The following is a 17,492-nucleotide window of genomic DNA, read 5'->3' as shown; positions in this document are numbered from 1 at the left end:
ACGTAAGGGCTCCGATTTCTGCTCTAGAAAGTCACTAAGAGGAAGCTCTGAGCTTTATTCACATTAATAATTTTTAATTCTCACAGCATTATAGATAAATGCAATGTTCAGATCCAGAAGCAGCAATAACCTAAATGCAATCTAACCTACCCATAGACTGATCCTCTGCATTTGAAGGGGAACTCAGCAAATGGCACAGTCAGGTACTGGCACCAGAGCACCTTCCCAAACTGCCCCCTGATCTGCAGCACTTTGACCAAAAGCTACACATTTTTTCTCGGAAACCCTCTACAATAAGGCTAGAGGAGGAAGAGGAGGCTCAACAGAAGTCACAGAATGGCTGAGGTTGGAAGAAACCTCTGGGGATCATCTAGTCCAGAGGTGTCCCTTCAAAGGGACAACTTTCGTTTCAGGACTGTAAAAATGTAATTTCAGGACTGTATAAATAGTTCTAAAATTACATTCAGCCCTTTGAAGGCAACCACGAGGCTGGTGTGACCCCTGATGAAAATGAGTTTGACACACCTGATCTAGTCCAACCCACCTGCTAAAGCAGGTTCACCCAGAGTAGATTGCACATGAATGCATCCAGGCAGGTTTTGAATGGCTCCAGAGGACACTCCACAACCTCTCGGTGCAACCTGTTCCAGGGCTCTGGCACTGTCAGTGTAAAGAAGTTTCTTCTTGTGTTTAGATGGAACCTGCTGTGTTCCAGCCTGTTTCCGTTGCCCCTCATCCCATCATTGGGCACCACTGAAAAGCGGCTGGTCCATCCTCTTGACACCCTCCCTTGAGATATTTATAAACATTGATGAGATCCCCTCTCAGCTTCTCTTCTCCAGGCTGAACAGACCCAGCTGCCTCAGTCTCTCCTCAGAAGAAAGATGCTCCAGACCCCTCATCATCTTTGCAGCTTCCTGCTGGAGGCTCTCTCCAAAGCTTTTCCACAACTCTGTTCTAAATGAAACACAACCGCTAATCACTCCCTTGACTTCAAAATTTTAAACCAAGTTTCTCACTGAACTAGCATTTGTGATGTTACATCACATGATTTACACTGGAGCTTCTAGTTGCAAGCATGATAACACATCAGTCATAGCAGCAGTATCTTTTTTACAGATTCCCTATGCACCAGCAATAATACTGGAAAGAAAACCAGGGCAAAAAGCCTGAATTATTTGTAATCTGCTCTGCTGACCTAATTCTGTCACCAGCCATGACTAAACCCTGTCAGCAAAAGTCTGCTGCTGCTACCTGTGTATCTTAAGCACTTTCATCTGCATGACATGTTCCAGAGACACACAGTTTATAAAAGCTGCTTCCTTTATTTTAGAGAACTCTGCTCATCTAAACATAATGCATTCCTCATTGTTACCTCACTGCCGCCTTTCTTCTGTCTCATCAGTGCAGCAACTCTCTTTTATGCTCTTCTTCAGCCCTAATTTTCTACATCTACTTTTGCCTTTTCCCTTGTGAGATATCATTTTTTCATTTTAGTGTATGTTTTTAATATGAATGAATGTATTACTCACATTCTTTTCCTATCCAAATGCACAAACTGAGACCTAATCTTGAAATCATTTTACCATATATGACTTGGGCAGTGGAAGTTACACTATGGACTGTAGTGTATAGCTTATGAAGTTGAGTGTGGATTTGTTTACTATATGCTGTTTTGTAGCATATAATAAAAAGATGCATAACTCTCAAGAGAGTGGCTTGAAGCAATGAAAAGGGCAAGAGAGGAGTTAATGTCTTCCTTCATCTCACTCTATCCTTGCTTAATCTTCTCTGTTGCCTGTTTTTATACATCCTTTCCTGGTAACAGCTGGCACCTCTGCAAACGCATAGTACCTTGATGTTGCCTTGATGTGCTATTTGCATAAATGTAGAGAATAACAAAAAAGTAAATAACAGTGCAAATAAAGAAGCAGAGGCAGGACCAAATACAGTGTTTGGCAGCTGCTGACTTAAAATACAAAATGCAATTTTTAACACCAGAAAACCCCAAACTTTCTACTTACAGGCAACTTAACAAAACTGAAAGTTCCCTGCACAAGAACATGAGTACCTTTGGAGCTGGCCATTTCAGCAGGCCAGTTCAGCTGCAGGACTTTCAGGATGTGGCATGACTTTTTTGGTGAAAGAATTATGCTGTTATCTTCTAAAGTGATAATCACCATTCAAAGCTAACTGGAGGTGGTGCGCTGACCTACTGAAAGAGCAGAGCACGGCCATATTTAAGGCGACAGACTTTTAAAACTTCTTTATCCCTCTTTTTCTAACATTAATGATCAACAAAAAGTTATTAAGACAAATATTTTTTACTTACCTATGCAAGTTGTTTGTTTATTCTTAAGCAAAACTAATTAAGCAAAGAACAGAACTAATGGGTACTTTTGTATTAAACATCTGTTCTCAAGTAGCCATATTTCTTCTAATGTTCTTACTCTGCAGATGGAAACTAAGTTTAGAAGCTGCTTTGCCACGGTGTGTGGTTTTTTTGTCTGTTTTTTGCCAGCACAAGCTGTATTTTGAGGGACGGTATTGAAAATCAAGTTGCAATTCTTTTGACAAGAAAATGGCTGGAATGTTTACTGATGCAGTAACTCCTTACACTATAGTTACTATATTGTTAATGTAAAACCCACTAAAATTAACTTAATGTTCTTTAAAGAACTACCAAGCTTATACACTGAAAAAATATGGAATATGGAGAATAAGATGTCATCTTTATTGTAAAGTCTCAAAATTTTAGTATGGCTTGGGAAGCAGGGGGAATAATTTAGGAAGATCCAAGGTACACTAACCACATAAGTTGCCTGAATCCACGTGCTGCCTATAGCACCATTAACTTAAAAAAACCCCAAACCCACAAACATTTACGTAGAAGCACATTAATGCAGTAGATAGCTCAAATGACAATTTGGTATATAAGTGCATTTCAGCTTGTATGCCAGAAATGGAAAACTGAATGTGAAAGAAGGGGAGGAAGATACAGCCAGCCCTAAACCTTCTGTGGGCACCAAGAAAAATGGATACATTCTTTTCAGCACTTCAAACTAGTTCTGCAGTACATTCATGCCCAGCTTGTTGAAAAGAGTTGGGAGGGAGTGTAAGGCAACCCTAGGTACCCTGCACTGGGGACAGGTTATTAAATGTTTGAAAGTGCAGTAGAGGTATAGACTGAATGAGAGGCTAACGAAAGAGGAGAGAAGAGGAGAGAAGAGGAGAGAAGAGGAGAGAAGAGGAGAGAAGAGGAGAGAAGAGGAGAGAAGAGGAGAGAAGAGGAGAGAAGAGGAGAGAAGAGGAGAGAAGAGGAGAGAAGAGGAGAGAAGAGGAGAGAAGAGGAGAGAAGAGGAGAGAAGAGGAGAGAAGAGGAGAGAAGAGGAGAGAAGAGGAGAGAAGAGGAGAGAAGAGGAGAGAAGAGGAGAGAAGAGGAGAGAAGAGGAGAGAAGAGGAGAGAAGAGGAGAGAAGAGGAGAGAAGAGGAGAGAAGAGGAGAGAAGAGGAGAGAAGAGGAGAGAAGAGGAGAGAAGAGGAGAGAAGAGGAGAGAAGAGGAGAGAAGAGGAGAGAAGAGGAGAGAAGAGGAGAGAAGAGGAGAGAAGAGGAGAGAAGAGGAGAGAAGAGGAGAGAAGAGGAGAGAAGAGGAGAGAAGAGGAGAGAAGAGGAGAGAAGAGGAGAGAAGAGGAGAGAAGAGGAGAGAAGAGGAGAGAAGAGGAGAGAAGAGGAGAGAAGAGGAGAGAAGAGGAGAGAAGAGGAGAGAAGAGGAGAGAAGAGGAGAGAAGAGGAGAGAAGAGGAGAGAAGAGGAGAGAAGAAGAGGAGAGAAGAGGAGAGAAGAGGAGAGAAGAGGAGAGAAACCTGCATTATGACTTTCTCTGCTTTTGAGTGGGTGCCAATGTTAGGGAAGAATTGGACAGTTGAAAATTGATCCTGTTTAAAAGACTGGAATTCATTTTTCTGCCAAGGAGTTACTGAACAAATCTATGTACAGGACATTGGTTTTATTTTTTACATTCCCTCTTAGATAATACCAAATGAATGTTTTGGTCTGCAAGTTTCATCACTGCATTTGATTTCTGATGGCAAACTAAACCTTCTGCTCTTTAATTTCCCAGCAGCAGGACCACTCCAGGCTAAAGCAGCCTTAATCAGTTCTGGGTATCAGAAGTTTCTGCAGGTGTTTGGATTCTTGTTAGTGTTACTCAGTTATGATGTCACTGCGTCTCCATTATATAGATATTTTAACTTTCTCTGAGCAAAAAGTGAAACTTTTGTACTCTAATAACGGCTTCAAGAAAAAATCCTATGAATATTTCCATAACTAACATTAAAAAATCCTATTATTTTGAACTGGAAACCTAATACTGAAGCAAAACACAGTTAATATTTACATTGCAGGATGGAATAAAAGATAAGTGATAATAATAAACTGATGTACAAAACACCTTGCATCAGCAGATGTGATACAGATTGTGTGCTTTTTCATACTATCAAGTGGCATTTTATTTAAGTAGAAAGAAGAAGACATATACTGTTTATCAATTATATTTTTTGTAATTCAATAAATAGCATTTTGTGAGAAAGGTACTTTTGTTAAGAAAACCAGGAATTTTTTGATTGAATGGTGGGGTAGTGACTTCTTTTTCAGAAGGAAGCAAAACCCCAAATGTCATAAGGCTGTCCTGTTACCATGCAGATGTAGAAAAACATTATGGAACAGAAACACTACAAGTGTGGTATGCACCTACCTAAACAAATAAATTTCTTGTATTAAAAGGGTTTTTAAAACATTCTTACTGTAAATGACACGCTTCTGATTCCTGTATCTCAAAGAAACCAGGTCAGTTGATGTACTGAGTATATGTGGGCATACAGTGGTACATGCATTCCCTGGTGCACTGATACGCTGTCATATGCTCAGATCCTCCGAGTGCCTTAGTGATTTATCGTGCTTGGTTTATGCACGACTGTCAGAAATGTAACTTCCACTTTTCACCATGCCAATAGCCAAGGGTGAATACTGCTTTTTGTGGAAAAAAAGCCCTGAACTTGAAAAGACCACAGCAAACTAGTAAGAGCAAAACCCGAAGATGAACTGTTTAAACAGGAGCAAGAAACCTCCCCAGCTTCTATGATAGGAAAGATATTTTTAAAAGCCAGTTGTGATATTTTTGTGGCTGAAAAAGTGTGGAAACTAGAGGAAGGGTGGCAAAAACCAGAGGAAGAGTGGCATTTCCTAATGGTGCTTGCTAAGAAAAGCCACCAGCATGTAGGTTGCCTTCCCAAATTTCTACTTCGAAGGGACAAATACTAGACTCTGCCTGGTTTAGTGCAGTTTGATCTACAACAATAGCAGACTTGAAGCAGTTTTACCTGCAGCTTTCTATTACGCAAAGAGCAAAACTTTCTCATGTCACAGCTGCCTGGGTAAATGACTTTTCCTTGGACTGGCTTTATTCCCAGTGCTCCCTGGAATAACAGATAGATAGTAATTAATTTCCTGGCACATGAAATGTGGAGACTGGCAGGAAAGGCTTCTAAAGTAGGAAGGTTGCTGTATAGTCATATTAAAGCTAACAAGACAATTAAGTTGTGGTGGTGGTATGATTAACTGTAGAAACCAAAACTGAAGTAACATTGCAGTAACCCCATGCATTTATAAGAAAAGGAAATACATGCTTTAGGGCACTTTGATGAAATGCTGACAATAAATTCAGAGCACATCTTTAAATACTTTACTAAACAAGACAGAAATAACTGTTTCCAGCTTTTTTTTTTTTTTGTACTGAAAGATGTGTTCATATGGCAAATGAACCCTGGGTATCTTGGAAATGATAATTTAGACTGTTTAAAAGATCTTTTATCCGTAAGTGATAGGGACTCTGCCACAACTGCCTTTGAGCAGAGCCTTCCTGACAATTTTTAAATGGTTAAATGGCTCAAAGAAAAGTAATGTAAGTGAATGTTCTGGATTTAGTTTTAGATTATTCTACAAGCCTGAAAATTTTATAAACAGCTTTTATACATTATTTACATAATATACTGGCCTGTACATTTTTTTACATTTAAAATAGGCTGGCAGCTGCTAGTCACCAAATATTTGTGGAAGGAAATCCACCTCCAGCTTATTGGCAGTCACCAAGGATTTTAAAGATTGAATGGACTTGAAAACTTGTCTGTCTTCAGTGCCAATATTTAGCACAGTTCCTATTTAGATTGAGACAATCTAACCACTGATAGAATGAAGAAGTTCACTGTCATATCTGGCAACTGTTTTCATGATACTTTTCTTATTATTTGCCACCACTCCATGCATTTCTGTAACAGCTATACATGGCATGTATTTTCTATGACCCTTGGGAAAGTATTTTCTCATAGTGGCAGATAATGCTGGACATCTACCCATACAAGCCTGAGGATGGTCATAAAGCAGTCTTCTAATAGTTAGGAACTGTACTCAGAAAAGCACCATTTTGTTTGTGATATGGCAGATAGTTTGGGCTGTCTGCCTTAGCCTTTAAGTAAGGGAAACCTTTATGAAACATTTGCTCAATAGTCAGTCTGTGTTCTTGAGTATTTTCAGTCCTTTCTATTAAAGGTGTTCTCAAGTGCTCAGCTCCAGCAGGCTAGAATACACCCATGTACCACACAGGTGGAAGGAACTTGATTGGATTTCAGACTAGAGGTGTCTATCCTTGAATGCCACACACAGATTACAAGGAAACCTGAACTCAGGGGAGAGAAAGCAAAGGTACTTAGATTGAAGGGTTATTCTTGCCTAAGCTCATAAATAGCAAAATTCCATCTAGAAAGACAGAGCATTAGCTTAATCAAACATTTAAAATCTCCTCTGAATGACTGACTTGGGTTAAACTTGTTTGCTAGTTGGGACTAATGAATTATCGGACAGGCACGGGAGAGCAGCAGGATTAAGACTGCATGTCTGGATTACAGGGTACAACTGCAGGCTACTGGATATTGAAAGTCAGGCTTAGCAACCGAATGCTGTCAAGTCTTCTCATTTCATCTTTCCTTTATTATAAAAGGCAGTGATATTGAACTGATCCTAAGGATTTAGTTTAGTCCTATGTTTGAAAACCTCTCCCTCTCTCTAGTTTGCACATACAGTGATACTGACTGTGGTTTGACTCTTTCAGATTCAAACTGGAGTTCTAGGAAGCTAGGAATGCTTCACTGTGACACACAGAACATCCCATGTGGCATATGATGCCTTTATTTCAGGACATGAAACTGGCAATTTTGCTGTATGAAGGACAAAGTGGGCACTTCAGGCAGATTACAAGTCTGTTTAAGTGTCATTTATGCTTTGGAAGCCTTACTCATAAGAACACAACACAGCATGCTGAAATACTGAGGTTTATAAATAGCATCAAACATGGCATTTCTATTAACTTCCTCTAAAATTCAACTAAAACTTTTCCGATTGAAAATCAGATGAGATGGTCAGTAGGTGGAAAGATGACTTGAGGCAACACCTAAAGCAATGACTGGAATGTTGCTGTTGGCATTGATAAACATGATCCAGCCTCTCTGGTTGTCTTGTCCCACTTGGCTATTCCTTCCGTAAATTCTTTTAATAGCAGTCAAATAAAAGCTATTCCCTTAATACCGAAGCAGATTCATGCAACTCTGCCCTCCCTGTTAACCTAGAAAAAGTAGAAGTGCTTAATGCAATCTGAAGGTAAAGTTGATAATGGCTTTGCACCTAGTATTGTCTCCTTTGATTCACAGTGAACTAATGCTCAAAGGACATTAAAAATCACACAAACATGAAATTGATTTTGCAAGTATTTCAGAATTCAGAAGCCATTTAGTATCAAAAGGAGATTGAAAATTTTTACATATATTTTTATATAAACAAATTATACCTTTCTACAAACTACTGGAGATGACCATAGTTCTTGATCACAGACTACAGTCAAACTTCTTCATTTTATACCTGTTCAGTCTATATGTACTGGAGTTATGATCAAGAATAACTCAATGAAACAAGAGTTTATATAATTACCGTATAAGAGAACTTTTATTTAACAGTAGACTGTCTCTGTAAATTAGGTTGATAGGAGAAACTAATTTCAGCACTAATGCAGCCAAGTACCTGGTGAGTTCATGACTTGACTTCAGTTTCTTCTACTTGAGGTAATGTATCCCAAACTGGTTCCCGAATGTGTTCAGGTATTTTCTCTATCTTAGTCTAAAAAGAAAGCAAAGTAACCATTTATTATACCAACTAGTTAACATCTGACTACTTTGCTTTATTTAGTCTGGTTTGAGATATTGGTCAGATTGAAAATGCCACCTAGTGGCGATTTCAAGTAATACAGCCTCTTTACCGTTTAATACTTCAGAAAATGTTGCTTCCAAACTGCACTCATTTCCTGTGCGGACTTTCTAAAGACTTCAGTAGTTACTGGTAGCTGCATCAGGACTTAATCTCATAACAGTTAATAACGTGAGATGGAAACTTACCTTTTTTACTTCCATGGCGACACCTTCAGGTAAATTTCGTTGAACATACTCCAAGTAAACTGCAGCAGTACTGCTTGTTAGGTGTTTTAACTGAAACAGAAGTAATGTGTTGGTTTGTTGTTGTTTGTTTTGTTTTTAATGAATTATTATTATTAATACTTCAAACAAAATACAAGGAAAAAAAACAAAGAATTTGCCTTCGCTTCTCTAGTTCTTGCTATGGGACCAAACATTTTACTGGAAGGCAGCCTTTCTATATTGAACAGAGGCAGCTGAGCTCTACACAACCCTCACGGAAGTATAAAGTAGTTATTTCACTCCACAGAACTGTGCATACTCTCTGTGATCACATGCCTTGATTATGATGAACAGGTGGATCCTAACACTGCAGGTTATCAGATGAAATTAATTGCAGGTTATGAAAGAATCACCAACTTTTGCATACTTTGGTATAAAGCTCGGTATAAATCCTGGGCAGCATTTATACTGCACTGATGTCTGGGGACTTAAAGCAAAGTCCTATTTTGCTGAGCACCATGCAAACATACAGTAAGACACCCAGAAGCCACAAAATGCTGGCATTAAGCCTTTTTTCTAAGAAAGTCAACCACAGCTGCATTCTAAACTATACAGAAGTCTGTGTCATCAGCCACAAAGCTAGTGGTTTGTATATGCTTCCTTTCTTGTATTCCCCCATGCAGTTCTAGTTTGCCACGATGTTGCACAGGGCAAAAGTATATGCATGTTTAAAAACATCAGACAAACTCACAAAGAACAGAAACGTTAGTGACTGGTAATGACAACAATTTAACTGCATCTTTCCCCCTTCGTGAAAAAACTCCTATCGTGCTGATTCTTGGAAATCAAGAGCATAAAACATATAAAGATAACCCTCAGTTCTACTGTATTTTAAATCATTCATTCAGCTGTTAGGATGATGGTCAAAATCAGCCTTTTAATGAAAAAATTATGTAGACTGTGCATTCAGAATAATTTGTGCTGCATTTAATGTACCTAGGTCAGATGGTTTCTGCTATTCCAACTGCTTTCCTCCCCAGCCCAAGTAAATATGAAGTTCATGTTCACTCCTGAACTAACATCTATTGACACCTTCAAATTGTGCGCCTAGAACATATGTTTCTTTTTTACATCTTTCTTACCTCCAAACACAAGTAATGTGTTCTCATTTCATACTGAACTCTGTGTTTCTTGTAAATGTGTACAGACTTTAAAAGTGTCAATCGTTCTATCGTCTTTGGAGGGTTATATCTGAACAAAGCACAAGAAGAAAATTTAATTTTACCTAAAAAGACACTAATATAAATTATCTGAAAGATGATACAGAAATCTCTGTTCTTATTTGACATCAGCACATCTACAAAGAAGTATTAAACACTTGTATAGTTTGGTATTAACCCACATAAGGCGTGGCTAATACTTGGGTATTAACCAGCATTAGTTCAGGGAAGCTAGAGCACTGACAACTATGCTGTCAATATCCTTCATGCAGTTAAAATGCACTTTTCCTATGGCAGTGCTGAGTGTAGAACTGCTGCTGCTTTCTCATCACTGTGCTGCCATGTAAGAAGTGTTAGATTTATAATCTGAGAAAAAATGTCAGATTACACAGATTTCTTCCGAAAAAGAGAAAATACTTCTAAGCATAGAACCTGATTTACAATAGGCAACATAAGAAGCATCTGACACCACATCACTCTAGAGATCAGTTACTTACACTTTCTCAACAGAGATGCCAAGTTCTTTAGCTGCAAGCACTGCAAAATATTCATAGCTCTCCAACACAGCTTTATCATGAGACTTAACTAAAAGGGACAATCTCTTGTACAGTGTTTCTGGTTCATCTGAAACAGACACCTGCATTTTTAAAGAAAGGACAAGAGTTACCACTCCATGTTCTCCTTAATTAATAAATGCACTGCATATTTTCTTAGCCTGTGTGCCCTCTTTGTAAAGCCTCTTTGTAAAGAGGGGAAAAAAACCACACACTGTTAGCTGTACATTTTAGTTTGTCTGCAAAAGGCTTACAATATTACCTGGACTGACAGTTCTCACTCTTATCAGGGAAGGCAAAAATGTGAAGAGATACCTAACTTTTGAACATTTAGGTAAAATTTCTTCATCAGAAAATGAAAGGGAATGCCAGATAAATCTAAAAAGGACAACACTAGCAAGAATGAAACTCATTGTTAAAGTCTGAAGCAGCAATACTTGTATTTTAAACAGCAGAGTCAGAATCCCTGAAATTCTCAGACTTTGCTAGGGTATAGACGGTAACTAGAACATTGTGGACAGTAACCAAAACTCTCACTTTACTATGTCAGTTATAAGGCTACTTTATACAGTGTAGGCTTCCCCAGGCATATTATCCTTTCTGTTTGCCCAGGTACAAGTTCATAGCTTTCAGTTACAAATTTATGACTTTCAATTAGAGCTTCGACTCCTGATTTCCTGGGTTCACTGCTCATCTGAAAAACCCCCACGTGTCCAGGAAGCACCTATTTACCGACAGGTCTACTCCCAGGCAGTTTAACACAGTAAATTCAGTAGCTACCAGATATGGCAGGATGGCTGGATATGCAGGGTAGATCTAACACTGCCTGTAAGACTTTGGCTTGCTTGCATGTATTATACAGATCAAATATGCATTTCTGAAGCCCTAGTCAAAATCAAAGTCAAAAGGCATCTGGATTCTAAAGGCAAGGTATCATAAAATCATACAATCATTTCAGTTGGAAGAGACCCTCAGGATCATCGAGTCCAACCATAACTGAACTCTAGCACTACACCATGTCCCTAAGAACCTCATCTAAATGCCTTTGAAACACCTCCAGGGATGGTGACTCCATCCCATGCCTTCATGAACTTCCCACCTCAACAGCCCTGGACTCCCAGCTTCCAAGCCAGGGATCAAGGCCTTAGCCTGCCTAAGCTGTTGCAGGCTCTGGACTGAACGTGGCCAAAGAGCTGATGCTTCTTGGAGTTACAGCTGCACAAGGAGGAGGAAAGTGACTAAGAGACAACTATGAGCTATAGAAATCCTATGAAAAAGAGAAAAAAAAAAATCTCAAAGACCAAATATCTAAATAGTTTCTTTCTCTATGGCAATTTTGACATCATTAAGAGAGAATTTAAAAAATCTGCAATACATGAATTCAAGTTTTTCTGTACATTCTCTTTGTTACTAAGACAATATACAAAATACCCTTCTATGAACACTTACCAAAGGATTAGTCTTAGGCTCCTGTGTATCAACATGGGATCCAGACAGCCGTACTCCTATCAAGTTGGAGCTTCTAGAAATGTGGTAGTGGGGAAAGCATAAAATAAGTTTCTAAAGTTTGATTTTAATTTTTAGGGTATGTGGAGAAGAAGTGGAAAGAAGGAGGGCCTTTTATACTTACGGAAGGAAACACTGCTTTTGCATAATTCTGCTCGCATAATTGACAGGAAAAACTGATCCCTGTATAAAACAAACAGGTTACAGGGTTTTCTCCTCCAGACCAGAAAGTAACCAGGAAATACAGGTTTATTAAAGGTTAATTTTTTGTGCACCAGAGCATAACACATTTCTAGGCGTTGAACTGCCTAATTAGAAAATTTGGTCTATTGGAAAACGCAGGAAAACAGAAGCATGGAAAAGTATTTTAACATACAATAGCACCTAAAAAAAAGAGAACACATTAAGAAAACAACAGTACGCACTTATTAACAATAAGGTAACTGAAGAGTAATCATAAAGCGTTTTTAGCAGAAAAATGTGTTTTGTGTGGCATCAGATACCATTTCTGTATAGGATAATATTTTCTCTTTAGTTTCACTCTCATAGTACAACATCTTTTAGTTTTGTCAAGTGACAAGCCTAAATAGGACCTGCAGTTGTAAAAGCAATCAAAAACAGTATCCTATAAATGCCAAAATTCGATTTCTGAATTTAACCAGAAATGCCTCACTTTTTCAGCAAAAAGCTTCTTGTGATTTTGCACACTTGTTCTTTTGGGAAAAAAAAAATTAAATACAAATACTTCTAACAACTAAATGAATCATATTTAAAAGATAGCATGAGTTTTCTGTGTTAAAAAGCGAATTAAACTGTTATACAAGAAGCAACATTACTGTCTTTCACACTAGAATAATCACTCCCTTCTGAACATTATGTGGCTTTTAACTTCCTTCCACCAATTCTCATTTTGGCAAAGTTATAGACTGCTCGAGGGAGGGAAAAAGGAACCAGAACTCTCACTTGCTCAAGAGAAACTGAGGGCTGCAGCAGAATGCTGAACCAAAATTAGCTGCTTATCCAGCATCTCAATTCTCTGTCTCTGAAGTCAGAACACTGCGTCTGTCATTCAATGCCAATATGAAGTACAATGACATCATCACATGACATCACTTCAGGGAGCAGACAGGTCCATGAGCATAAAAGACTCAATTCAGTGCAGGGCTTAAACTGTGTGTGCAAGTATATGGCACAGAATATGACAGAAATGTAAAACTACTGACTGGGCAGTCAGCAGGCAAGTAAAATGCTGCTGTGGTAAGAAAGCAGAAAATTTTGCTATACCTGGCTTGGGGTTTTTTTGTGTGCATGCAGTCTCTGCTACGTATTCTTTTACTTCTAACTGCTTGAGCTTGTAATGTGGATTTATTATTTGCATACAAAGATACATACACTCACAGCATATACTGTTATGTGTTTTGGGGTATAAAAGTTTCAGTCTTTGTGTTATAAAGATGAGCACAACAAAACACGAGAAAACAGTACAGCTGTATCCCACACACTAAGCTCCACAGCCTTTACAATATTCTATGACTGTGCATATTATTCACACAACATGCTTTCTCCTTTTGTTATTAATTATGCAGGTGTGCATCAAGTCGAGATTTTGTAAAATAAAATTAAAGGTGCTCTGTGCAAGTATGGACAAAATAATATGCTCAGTACCCTTGATAACTAAAATGGCATTCAGAAGGTGGTAAAGTACATTCCAACAGCCTCCTTCATTCTCTGATTTAAGTATACTTGATGTGCTGTTGCTAATGGCCATTACAGAAGGTGGAACATCACTCTACAACACAACAGAAATCGGTTTCCTGTGTGAACCAAGGCAATGCACGAAACAAAATCACCTCCCCTCTTAATGAAAAACAGCCTTCATTTTGTTTGGCTGAGATATCCTGAAGTACTCAGAAGACCGATGCCTGGAAGGTGAGCAGGTACAGAACACAGCAGGTAAAAAGAAGAGAAGCTTAGGGCTTCAGAAAACTAATAGGAAACCCTCAACATCAAATTTTCTTAACCTGAAAGAAAGCAATCACTCTTGTGGCCAACAGGACCGGGGCAGTGACCGTCCCCTGTCCTGGGCTCTGGTGAGGCCAAACCTTGAATCCTGGGGTTAGTTTTGGACCCCTCACACCAAGAAAGACCTTGAGGTGCTGGAGCGAGATCAGAGAACAGGGAAGAGAGCTGGGGAAGGGGCTGGACCACAACTGTGATGGGAGCGGCTGACAGAACTGGGGGGTTCAGCTTGGAGAAAAGGAGGCTGAGGGGAGACCTTATCACTGTCTACAACTACCTGAAAGGAGAGTGGAGCCAGGTGGTGTCAGGCTCTGCTCCCAAGGAAGAAACAACAGGACAGAGAAAATGGCCTCGAGTTATGCCAGAGGAGGTTGAGGTTGGATCCTGGGAACAATTTCTTCTCAGGAAGGATTGTCAGGCATTGGAACAGGCTGCCCAGGGAAGTGGTTGAGTCACCATCCCTGGAGGGGTTGAACAGACATGGAGATGAGGTTCTTAGGGACATGGGTTAGTGCCAGGGTTCAGTTAACAGTTGGACTTGATGATCTTGAGGGTCTTTTCCAACCAAAATTATCCTGAACTTCAAGACTACAAATGGGCTTGGCACAAGACCTCCAAATCCAAGTCATGTGCTTCCTCACACTCAGATCAGCCACCACAAACACAGGGCTTCAGGGAATCACAGACTGTTAGGGATTTGAAGGGACCTTGAAGGAGGTAGAGAATAGACAGCAGAATGAACTTAGATCCAGGTCTGGTTTTTTTTGGCCAAGCTTTACAAGAGGCAAAGTGATCAACAGTATAAAGTAACTTTCACATGAGAAAGGCCATGAAATACTTCTTTTTTTTCTCAGTCAGATACAATAGGTATCCTTTCCTTTCTGTTGACTTCTGCTTAGCAGAAGAAAACAGTGAATCACAGAATCACTGCGTGTCAGGGATTGGAAGTGATCTCAAAAGATCATCTAGTCCAAGCCCCCTGCCAGAACAGGAACACCCAGATGAGGTTACACAGGAAGGCATACAGGCGGGTTTTCAATGTCTCCAGAGAAGGAGACTCCACACCCGCCCTGGGCAGCCTGTTCCAGTGTCTGTCACCCTCACTGAGAAGAAGTTTCTTCTCATATTTAAGTGGAACCTCCTGTGTTCCAGTTTGTACCCATTACTCCTTGTCCTATCATTGTTTGTCACCGAGAAGAGCCTGGCTCCATCCTCCTGACACTCACCCTTTGTATATCAGTAAACATCAATGAGGTCACCCCTCAGTCTCCTCCAGGCTAAAGACCCCCAGCTCCCTCAGCCTTTCCTCATACGGGAGATGCTCCACTCCCTTAATCATCTTTGTTGCCCTGTGCTGGACTCTCTCCAGCAGTTCCCTGTCCTTCTGGAACTGAGAGGCCCAGAACTGGACACAACATTCCAGGTGTGGTCTCACCAGGGCAGAGTAGAGGGGCAGGAGAACCTCTCTCAACCTACTAACCACCCCCCTTCTAATACACCCCAGGATGCCATTGGCCTTCCTGGCCACAAGGGCACAGTGCTGGCTCATGGTCATCCTGCTGTCCACCAGGACCCCCAGGTCCCTTTCGCCTGCACTGTTCTCTAATAGCTCATTCCCCAACTTATACTGGAACCTGGGGTTGTTCCTGCCCTGATGCAAGACTCTACACTTACCTTTGTTACATTTCATTAAATTTTCCCCCGCCCATGAAGACCCGCTGCACCGATGAGGCCGGGCAGACTCCCAAACCTTCCCACAACCCCGAGGATGCCGTTTGGGATCTCCCCAGCCCCGCGGGAGCCGCCAGTCCCCCACACTCCTCTTCCCGCCATACACCCCACCTGACAGAGACGCCGGCACAGCCACCCCGCCGCCATGTTGTCTCCGCGGCCCGGAAGGAGAAGAGCGGCTTCATCCGACCCAAGAGCGCCCTCGCCGCTATGGCGGAGCAAGCACCCCCGGCTGAGGCGGGCAGGACGATGCTCGGGGGTGGGGAGGCGAGTCGGGAGCTCGTATGGCGCCGAACGGCGCCATACGAGCTCCCGACTCGCCTCCCCACCCCCGGCTCCGCCTTCCCCGAGCGTTACCTCAGCGAAGGACCCGCCATGTATCGGCTCCTCAGCCTCCAAACGTGCCCACACCGTTTCCCGCCAACGGCCCCTCAGCCCGTTCCCCTCACACACGCTCTCCCCTTTCTGTTCTCATTTTTTAACCACAACTCTTGTAATACCCACGTCCACCTGACTCTACAAAGGTGAACACATTTTTTTTCTTCCAATAGAACGATTCAGGAATCCTTTGTGAAAAAGCAATTACACACGAACTTTTCAACCTCTTCCCCCTCTTAAAAATAAAGGTATACACCCTATTAGCAAAACTCAGCCAATTATATTTCACCCAAGTATAAAAACGACTGGAGATGCCGTATAAACCCCTTACTTTTTACATATATAAATAGCAGGTAATATTATAACACAGTTTCTGATCAGTATCAAATATTTAAGGGGGCGGGAGGAATAAACAAGTACTAATGGATGCCACTAAGCCACCCTAATAAATCCAGGTAGGCATTAACCTGAAATTAAGCTGTGTGCAAGTCAAATGCTAACAGCAGGAACCTGAAACCAGCATAGATCACAAACATATATATATATATATATATTTTATTTTGTTGCTCCCTCTGCCACCTAAAATTACAGTCTGCTTTTTACACTGAGGCACCTAAAATATTTACAACCATCTTCTAATAAAATAACACTTAAATATTGAAAATAAGATTTTTCTCATAAAATATGTTTTCTCTATGTACAAGTTTTATCAAAGAGGACCAAGTTCAATAGTGAACAGTTTTCCATCAACCATCAACAACGAAACAACTTGTCTGAAATAAAACTATGTCCAACTTATGTATAAATAGGCAGAACAACATCTGTTTAACATCAGCCAATGCAACACTTAATGAAGTCAATGTTTGAGGCCTTAGTCATGTACTGTTTAAGAAATATGCCTTTTTTTTTCCTTTATGAACAGCTTCTTTGGTTATCATTGTTCTATTATCTTCTTGGCTGTACAATAAAGCAGCACCCAACTGATGTTACAGAACCAGGCTTATATATGTATATATGTGTTTTATATGTACTAGGTATAGCACAGATGCCTGTCCCGTTGTTTCTAGAACAGTTCCACTATAGATTCTTTAACATAGAGCTGCTCTTCAGAATCAAGCCCACAAATTTCTACTGTATTTTACCCTGTTCTTCAACTAAAACTCTCCCTGACTTAAATTATCACTTTGCTTAAACACTCAATTTTTTTTTTTCCCTACCATTATCAGGGGAATTTGAAAACATGTTTCCATGTTCCAATGTAGCAGCCTTTCTCAGAAAGGTCCTTAAAAAGTTCAAAATGATACAGGTTTGGAAGAGAGTTGACTCCAGCAGGTTTTTCTAACACAGAGTCCTGAAAGCCAGCACAAGTTGCCGCTCACAAAAACCTCCACTTTGCAAACCACCAAGGCTTGTGCAATCTACAACATTTGTTATCAGTGGATGTAGTTGGCAGCACAGAGCTGAGCAGCTGGTCTGTTGAATCCAGGTTGCACAGCCCCTGCAGAAGTGTCACAGCAGGGACAGGAGCTGCTGGGGACTGTGCTGACCGGCAGTTTGGGAAAGGAAAGGCAG

At 40.5% G+C, this 17,492-nt stretch overlaps 1 protein-coding gene across 1 annotated transcript; it reads right to left on the bottom strand.

The window, feature by feature from the left end:
* Positions 1-8,132: 8,132 nt before the first annotated feature.
* Positions 8,133-15,693, bottom strand: MRPS10 (mitochondrial ribosomal protein S10; the record flags this gene model as incomplete). Its single annotated transcript, XM_080342764.1, has 7 exons — positions 15,654-15,693; positions 11,917-11,975; positions 11,736-11,808; positions 10,230-10,369; positions 9,655-9,763; positions 8,495-8,584; positions 8,133-8,219 (listed from the first exon to the last, which is right to left on the bottom strand). Exons 1-7 carry the CDS (start codon positions 15,687-15,689, stop codon positions 8,133-8,135), a joined length of 594 nt encoding a protein of 197 aa, XP_080198890.1. The 5' UTR covers positions 15,690-15,693.
* Positions 15,694-17,492: the final 1,799 nt, after the last annotated feature.

Source organism: Nesoenas mayeri, assembly GCF_963082525.1.
Source record: "Nesoenas mayeri genome assembly, chromosome: 3".
NCBI classification, from domain to species: domain Eukaryota; kingdom Metazoa; phylum Chordata; class Aves; order Columbiformes; family Columbidae; genus Nesoenas; species Nesoenas mayeri.
Note: the sequence above shows the minus strand (reverse complement) of the source record. Positions and strands in the feature narration are given on the sequence as shown.